This window comes from Halichoerus grypus, chromosome 11, assembly GCF_964656455.1.
Source record: "Halichoerus grypus chromosome 11, mHalGry1.hap1.1, whole genome shotgun sequence".
NCBI lineage: Eukaryota > Metazoa > Chordata > Mammalia > Carnivora > Phocidae > Halichoerus > Halichoerus grypus.
Window position 1 is genome coordinate 106,250,570 of NC_135722.1, and position 8,985 is coordinate 106,259,554.

The 8,985-nt window shown below is 52.2% G+C and overlaps 1 protein-coding gene across 1 annotated transcript in view; it reads right to left on the bottom strand.

Moving 5' to 3' along the window:
* Positions 1 to 7,993, bottom strand: part of ACAT1 (acetyl-CoA acetyltransferase 1) — a 22,640-nt gene extending 14,647 nt beyond the window's left edge. Inside the window, exon 1 of the mRNA XM_036087731.2 lies at positions 7,837 to 7,993. Coding sequence (XP_035943624.1) covers positions 7,837 to 7,908 — 72 coding nt within the window. The 5' untranslated portion in view covers positions 7,909 to 7,993. The remainder of the gene's footprint in view (positions 1 to 7,836) is intronic.
* Between the last annotated feature and the right edge of the window lie 992 nt (positions 7,994 to 8,985).

Genomic DNA, 8,985 nt, shown 5'->3' on the forward strand with positions numbered 1-8,985 from the left:
GTTTGCAGGACAAAGAATAAATTTTTTTATCCTCTGACGTCAGAGAGCATAATAAATACTCAAAAATGACAACTTATATTTAGAACCTAATCTTGTTGATAGTTGTAAATGGCCAATCGTACCTCAGAGCAATGAACAAGCCTAGAAACATCTAAAAGCTAGCCTGACTTAATGCGAACACCCAATGAAAGCTTTCAATTTATAATAGAGCACAGAAAGAAAAAGAAAGTAAATGTGACAAAGAGTGGTTATAAGCAGAGGGAAAACCACAATAACGTGTTCAGATGAGAACAGATACGTGCAATCGGCAGCTTCAAGACAGAGTGTGTTACTAGGCTGTAGAACAGGATTTAAGAAAATCCTTTTTCCAATGTTAAGATGACAGAGTAAGTCACTTTTATGTAGAAAGTTCATATAAACAAGTTTGCTATAAGAAATAACCTAATTTAATCCTGGCTTTATTCCAAACTATAATCATTACAGTATTTGGTGCAGCCCCTCTTCTGAAGAGATGGCTTTTGGGTCTTTGTGATGAAGAGATGACAGACACGCCTCCTACTACCTGACCCCTCACTTGCTCAATAACCACTGAGATCACTGATGTTACAGAGGCCTTCATCGGGAATCTGAGATCCGTAAAACATGGTCCCTGCGGACGGACCGGCAGGCAACAGCTGGGTCCACCTGCCTCGTGGAAGGACTCCTCGCCATCAGCTGTGCACCGCTCACAGGTCAGCTAATGTGGGCTGCTGCTGAAGGATTCCAGCCTATTATCTGTGATCGAACTCTGAATTAAAAGTTCCCACTTGTATTCCCAAATATCTGGAAACTAATAAACTTTTAATGGAAACCCGATATACTTTGTGGGCTGTATCCAAAGCAGAGAATTTTTTTTTAAAGTCCCCATTTGTGGCAAACATGCCAGTCATTGACTCTCCAACCACACTCCTTTCTTGGGTGCGGAAGGAACAGCCCCAAGTACCTCCGACTCCCACCCTCCCCGCACTGGCCGGAGCGGACAGGACCAGGAATGGGGTGGACAGATGAGAGACTGGGTCGGCTGGATGACGACAGGCGCGTGACCACAGGGTGGTCCCCAGTGCTGGAGCTAGTCAGCACCACAGCCAACCACTGCTGTGTCAAAGCAGAGGTGACAGCAAAGAGAGAAGCCATTAGCAAGCAGAGAAGAAAGGACTAGAACAAAGTACTCAGGGGAAAGAAGGGAAAAGAGCAGGACACACTACAAGAGACAAAAGAAGATTCCTTGGTCAGTGACCTCCCCGTCCAGGTTCCAGCAAGGGCAGCAACGCTTTATTTCCTAGCCTTGGATGCCAAGCGCTTGCCTCCCGTGTGAAGATGCCCTTTGCCCGGTGCGAGTCTGGAATGGGATGTGCCTCCTGGCAATCCGAGCGGCTTCTCCCGCGCGAGGCGGCTGGCTACAAAGGAAGCTTCCCTGGCCTCTCCGTTTGGCCCCCATGCCCCACCTTCAGGTCTTCCCCCACCTCTATTCACCCCCGTACTCCCAGATCATTCCACAAGCACACACAGGCCCTACTTCCTTCCACCCGAACAACACAAGCCAACTTCCCCGAACCCACATTCTCACTGAGCCGGCACCGGGACACGAGTTCTCCACCCGGTGACTTGGAGTTTGTTTCCCCGTGCTCACCTCCCATTCACCGTTCAGCCGCCTCCCCCCACACCCCCCCCCAGGCTGTCCACACGAGCGCCGGCACTGCGCCAGGCCCCCCACGAGCACAGCCCTGCCAGCAGCGGCCAGGAGCCGGGCTGGCCTCCTCTGTGGGACGTCCAGGGGACCCCCACCCGATCCACCCATTGCTGGGCGTCTGCGCTCGCAAGGTCTGAGGTTCCCTCCCAGCCAGCTGGGCCCCCTCCTCCTCCCCTACCCACCCTGTCTCAGGGCTGGAGAGGCCCCACCCCGACCCCCGTCCCTTGCCCTCTGCCAGCTTCACCGGCTCCTGAACCGGCATCTCCATCCTCTGCAGCCCTGACCTTCCCGCTGACCTCAGGCTCACAGTCCCAGGGCCCAGGGACAGCTTCTATCTAACGTCCCAATCACCACGCCCAATTCCAACCCAGGAAACCAGCTTCCTCCCAGTACGACCCCCCTCAGAGCATCACACTACCATCTGTCTACCCGGTGCTCAAGCCCAAATCCCAGCCCTTGTCCTTCGTCCCGCCCTAAAACCCAGGTACTCCACCACGGACGCTGCCAACTCTGTGTCCAAAATATAGCTCACTTCTTCCCCGGGCTTCGTCTCCACCGCGACCCCTGGGTCCCCTTGTCCCTCTCGCTAGCGGCACAGGCACCTGACTCACAGCCCATCACCCCGGACTTTCCCGCCCACCGTCCAGCCGGTTTTAAACACATCCATCAGATCTCATCGCTGCCCTGATTAATCCTTCCACGGCTTTCCATCGCTCCCGGAATGACATCCAAACCCTGTCGGTCATTCTGCAGCAACTTAGCTCCTCGGTTCTTCCCGGGCTCACATCACTCTTGCTCCACGCCAGCCGCACCGGCCAGATCCTGCGAGTAACAGCCCGGCCCCTGCTCCCCACGCGGCCCGTTTGTACTCTGACGTCTGAGCACGGACGACACCTTCCCACAGTGCTCCTCCCCGGCCACCCCAGGAAAGTCGGCCTCCCTGCCGACAGGGTCACCGGTAGGCAGGGGATGAACACAACCAGCAGAGTGTGATCTGCGTCCCGGGGCCACTCAGCCGCACTGTGGCCCTGAAACCTCAGCTGCCCGAGCCAGGCGGCTTTCGTGCCCCTCGGTGACCTGTCTCCACACTATACTGTGAGTTCCGAAAAGAGACAGGTAATCATTTACTGTCTGTCTCCCCCTGACGGCAGTAGACACTAAGCAAATATTTGAACAAAATCTGAAGCTTCCCAGCAAGTGTGAGAAGTGACATTGCGGGCAGGGTAAGTACGTTCGGAAGCCAGTGACATGGCTAGGGGGTGAGGGCCTACCCTACGTGGGGGCTCGTGGGGAGGCCACTGGAGCGGAGAAGTGAGTCTTAGAGAGCAGCCTTGGGGAGACCTAGGAAAGGAGCACCTGGCCCAGGGAAGGATGAGAACCACGAACACACTTGGCACGAGGGAGAGGTCGTGGAGGAGCGCCGCAGGGCCAGGCAAGGGCTCCAGGGCGGAGGGCACAGACCTGGACTACGTGTCACAGATGCAACCAGCTAGTGGCTACCACCATTCGTATTTTACAGGTAAGGAAAAGAAGGCACAGTGAGGTCACGCAACTTGCCCAGAGTCACACGGCCAGTAAGGGGAGAGCTGGTATTTCAAATCTAAGCAGTCTGACTCTATTTATAAATACATGTATATGTATATATACTTAGATGTGTACACTTATATGTATAATAGATACATTGTATATTATACATATGAGTTTATTTAAAAAATAGTAACACAATTTAGGAAGCTGAGGCAAGTACTTTCCAAAGTACTGCACTATCTTTCAGGAACTAATGATTTGCTTATGATATACTTCACTGATCAAGTGTGTCAACAGGACCACGAACGTCTCTTTATTCCGTTGTAGAAACAGGCAGAACCCCAGGAGACAGGTAAATTCACAGGGAACATCTACACGCCAAAATAACTATAAAAATGAGCCAAGCGAGTTAGAAATTGAGCCATAATCAACAAAATATTTTGAGAAAACTGATTAAACCATTTTTGGAGCTTTTCAACTTCTTAGTATAGAGAGCTTAGCAGTTAGTATTTAAAATACCTGTGTTTATGCATATAATTGTCTGTGTAAGGAAAGCAAAATTCCCTTAAACTGTAATCTGTATCTCAAATCTGTATTTTTTTAAAGATTTTTTTAAGATTTTTTTTTTTTTTTGAGAAAGGGAGAGCTGGGGTGGGGGGGGAGGGAGGGAGGGGAGTGGCAGAGAGAATCCCAAGCAGGCTCCACACCCAGCGAGAAGCCAACATGGGGCTTGACCCCACAACCCATGAGATCATGACCTGAGCCAAAACCAAGAGTCAGATGCTTAACTGACTGAGCCACCCAGACGCCCCATCAAATCTGTATTTCTTAAGGTCTTTATAAAGCTCCCCAAGTATTAATGAGTTTTGCTAATTTCAATCAACAATTTTCATTTTAGGTATTTCATTTATATAATTCCCTTGTTAAAATCTTACATAACCCCGGGGTGCCTGGGTGGCTCAGTCGTTAAGCATCTGTCTTTGAGCCCCCCATCGGGCTCCCTGCCTCTCCCTCTCCCACTCCCTCTGCTTGTGTTCCCTCTCTCACTGTGTCTGTCAAATAACTAAATAAAATCTTTAAAAAAAAAATCTTACATAACCCCTTTGTTATATTAAATTTTTACAGCACTGAGTGCTCTATTAGGGGTTGAATTGTGCCTCCCAACCCCACCAAAAAAAAAAAGAGAAGTCCTAACCCTCAGTACCTTAGGAGGTGACTTTATTTATAAATGTGGTCTCTATAGAATTAATCAAGTCAAAATGAGGTCATTAGGGTGGCCCTAATCCAGTATGACTGATGTCTTTATAAAAAGAGAAAATCTTAATGCAGAGAAAGACAAGCACAGAAGATGAAGATGGCGGGGGGGCGGGGGGTGGAGATTGCCTTGTGCAGATGGAGGGTAGGAATGATAGATCTACAAACCAAGGGCTTCCAAAGATTGCCAGCAAACTACCAGAAACAAGGACGAGGCAAGGGGGTAATTTAGAGGGAGAGGGGTCTTGCCAACATCATGATCTCTGATTTCCTGGCCTCCAGAACTGTTTCTGTTGTTGTAAGCTGCCCAATTGGTGGTATTCTGTTACAGCAGCCCAAGGAAGTAATACACCCTCCTTGTTGAAAATCTCACTTCCCTTGGCTTTCAGATGACACTACATTCCCCTGCTTTTCTTCCATAACCTATCCTCTCTCTTCACTCACCTCGGCAGGTTCCTGCCTGTCTGCCCTGTCCTGAAACACCGTGTCCCAAAGGCCCCCTGCTAAGCCCTCCCTGCTTCTCCCTCTACACCTGCTTTTGGTGAGCTCACCAATGCCCATGGATGCCACTGTCATCAGCAGCTGATGATTCCCAAATCTCGATTTCCTCCAGTTCTCTTAGTCATCAAACCGGCAACTCCAAACTCAAGTCCAAAATACAATTCATCACTTTGTACAGTCACATCTGTTCCTCTGAAAACCACTAGTGATCACCTAAATGGCAGGCCAAGGCCCCCAAATTATACGCAACTCCTTCTCACTAAGCTCCTCTTAGCCCATCAGTCATTCAGGTCAAAAGATTCTACCCCCAGGCTATCTCTGGCATCTATCCACCTCTGCCTACGTTTACCACCACTTCAGATTGCTATCAACACTTGCCGCCTTGCCACAGTACTCTGTTCTTTTGTCCTGTAAAAGAGGAAAGGCTCAAGGACTGAGGTGCAAAAATCCACAGGGTGAAAGGGAATGGGAAGGGAGTAAAAACAGTGAGGGTATCCATCCATCAGGATTCAACCAGGAAAATAAAAATCATTCTATCTGAAACATAATTTAATGCAGAGATTAAACATACAGGTGATAGAAAAACTAAGAACAACAGGAGGCAGGCGGTAGAGATTAGCAACAGGAAGGCATTAGCACACATAGGCTGTTGGGACAAAGGGAAGCAGCAAGGTTACCAAAGCCAAGGGTCAGGGTTACCTTGCAAAAGCAAGAACCAAAGGAGCCACAGACGTTCTCAGAAACACCACCTAAGGGTAGACAGAAAAAAATCATCCTGGCTTCTCCCCTGCTATCTCCCAGTCTCCTACCAGTGTCTGAACCCAGCCAGAAGCCAGCTGGCAGACACTGTGATTTCTGCACCTGCAACAGGCAGCCCCACGGCCCTACAGAGGACAGGAGGGACAGGAACCGGGAGCAAACAGGCTGAGGACTGGCACAATGCAAGAATTTTTTTTTTTTAAAGATTTTTTATTTATTTATTTGACAGAGAGAGACAGCGAAAGAGGGATCACAAGCAGGGGGAGTGGGAGAGGGAGAAGCAGGCTTCCCGCTGAGCAGGGAGCCCGATGCGGGACTCGATCCCAGGACCCCGGGATCATGACCTGAGCCGAAGGCAGACGCTTAACGACTGAGCCACCCAGGCGCCCCAGAAATTTTTTTAAAGTCTGAGTATTAAACAATAATTTGGGGTCAAAACAGCAAAACAGAGGAGTTTGAAGGAGTATCAAATGCAGTATAAGATCAAGATGAAAAACACACACACACACAAGCACGGGTATTCTTCAAATGAGGGGCACAGAAATCTAGTTACCAGAGGCTTAAAGAGAAAGGGGATATATTTAAAAAAAAAAAAAAAGTGGTTACAGCTGGAAAGGCAACAAGCTCCGATAAATTAGTCCATTACTTTGCTGACCATAAGGGAGACTTTGTTATTTGAAGGCAAACCTCAAAGAGCCAGTGCAATGGGTGAAGGTCGAGTTCCACTCAACAAACTGGCACAACAGGATTTTTCCAGTAAATGACCACTTCTTTCAAATAACTACCAATACTGATTCCTAGAATTCAATAAAATGAGGACCATCAATCATACGCTGTAAAACCTACAGCTACATTCTTCTCATCAGCAACACGCGCTTGATCGTAAGTTCTTATTAAACTATAAATTAAGAGGGTTTCTGCATTCGTTTTTGGTTTTTTTAGAGGACCCAGCTCACCTAATTCACCTGGTCAACGTACTTATATTTTCTGACTTCCCAAATCATTCCACGGAAGCACGAACATGCTGATGAACTGACCTGGGTACCTTTCCCAGCTCCCCTCTGCCGCTAGGTGAGAGGGGAAAAGAAAGAAAAAAAGGACTCCTCTTCCGTGGAAACCCACTCCTCCTGACTTTCCTATTAGCTCAGTCACCCAGGATTATTTCGACTCTTCCTCTTCCTCTTGGCTCCCCACACCCACTCCCTATGTGCCAAGTGCCACGTTCACGCTTTCACAAACCTCTGGCATAATGCTGCTCCCTCTCCTCCGGCCAGCGGGCAGCTCAAGTCACTTCACGCCGCAGTAGTGTTTCGCCCTCCCGCACCTCAATCCCCCTGACCTCTGGCTGTGACAAGTCCCCAGACATCAGCCGTCTCCGCCGACCTGGGTGAGATTCCAACTCTCACAACATGGGCGGACCGCCAAGTGTCCGACGGGAACCAGCCTGTCAAAATCGCGCCCCGCCAGCCGCACCCTAAGCTCTCTGCTCCTCGCCAGGTTCTGCCAGGCCGCAAACCTGAGACGCAGGCTCCCTGCTGACACTCCTGGACAGACTCCCTCCCACGGCCTTGGCTCCCGCGTCCCCAAACACAGCAAGCGGGACGCCCTCGGTGCCTAACGCCCAGCACCATCTGCTCCTCGCGCGCGGAGGAGCCCTACTGCCCCGGTCAGGGTCAGGCCGCATCAGGCCGGGGCGTCTTCTCCTCCTCCCCCGGGGCCTCGCGCCCGCAGGCCCGGTGACGCCCTAGCGCAGGGACACAGCACGCTGTGAGGGAAATCCCGGGGAAGGCGTACGGCCCCGGCTGCCGGTCAGGCAGGACCGGGGCTGGGCCCTTCCGGCGGCGGAGATCCGCGCCCCGCGCAACCCACGCGCGAGCGAGCGGCAGGCGGCGGCGGAGACCCCGCAAACGCCGGCGACGCACAGGGGCCACGTACGGCGCGTGCGCGGCGCAGGGGGCTTCCCGGCGCGGGCCCGGAGGCCCACAGCCGGGGCGACGCGCGCCGCGAGCGCGGCCCTCCCAGGCAGGGGCCCGGCACGCCGCGGCCCGGGTCCCAGCCGCCCTCACCTGCAGCGGCCTCTGGAGCAGGGGGCCGCGCCCGCGTGCGCTGCCGCGCAGAAGGGTCGCCAGCACAGCCATGACCTCCGGGCGCCTAGACAGACTTGACAGGCGGAGACGACGGACGCGCGCAGCCAAGTCCCCGCGCAGCCAAGTCCCCGCGCCGCTGCCCCGGCCACCCCGCGCCAGGCGCGCCCCGCCCCACCCCGCTCTCTCCAATAGCAGCCTCGGACGGCGGCGGCGTGAGTGGCTATTGGCCGACAGGACGGGGCGAGACGGCAGGGGGCGGAGCCTCAGTACAGACTCGGCCTGAGGCGCTGGCACGGAGTCCGGCCGGCACGTGACAGGCCGCCGGTCCCCTTTCCTCCACTTCCGACCTTGGCACGCTGCGGGTGTAGGTGTCCTGAGCCGAGCGTCTTCTGCTCGTGGAGCTAGCTTCTCCCCGCAGACCCACCCAGCTCATTCAAGTGTTATCGAGCAATCCAGTTAGCTTTTTGTTTGCTTTTAAAGGTTTTATTTATTTCAGAGCGAGAGAGCACACACGCGGGGGGGAGGGGCAGAGGGAGAAGCAGACTCCCCGCTGAGCAGGGAGCCCGAGGCTGGATTCGATCCCAAGACCCCAGAATCATGACCTGAGCCGAAGGCAGACGCTTAATGGTGGGAGCCGGGCGCCCCCCCAATTATCTTTTAATTTATGATGAGATACGTTTGCAACTACATTTCAGTAAGAGGAGGAATAGAATACATGCTAATAGCTAACTTTACTGAGCAATTAATAAGAATGTTTAATTTAGGTTTACTTTTTTATCTTTTAAGTAATCTCTATGCCCAACATGGGGCTCGAACTCAGACCCAGAGATCAAGAGTTGCATGCTGGGGTGGCTCAGGTCATGGTCCCAGGGTCCTGGGATCCAGTCTCTCATGGGGCTCCCTGCTCAGCGGGGAGCCTGCTTCTCCCTCTGCCTCTGCCCCTCCACCTGCTTGTGCCCAGAGAGAGAGACAGTGAGAGAGGGAATATATTTAGGTGCCCCTAAAATCTTTAAAAAACAAAAACAACAAAAGAGTTGCATGCACAACCTACTGAGCCAGCCAGGTGCCCAATTAATAAGAATTATATTAATCTTGGGGAGTCTGGGTGGCTCAGTTGGTTAAGGGTTG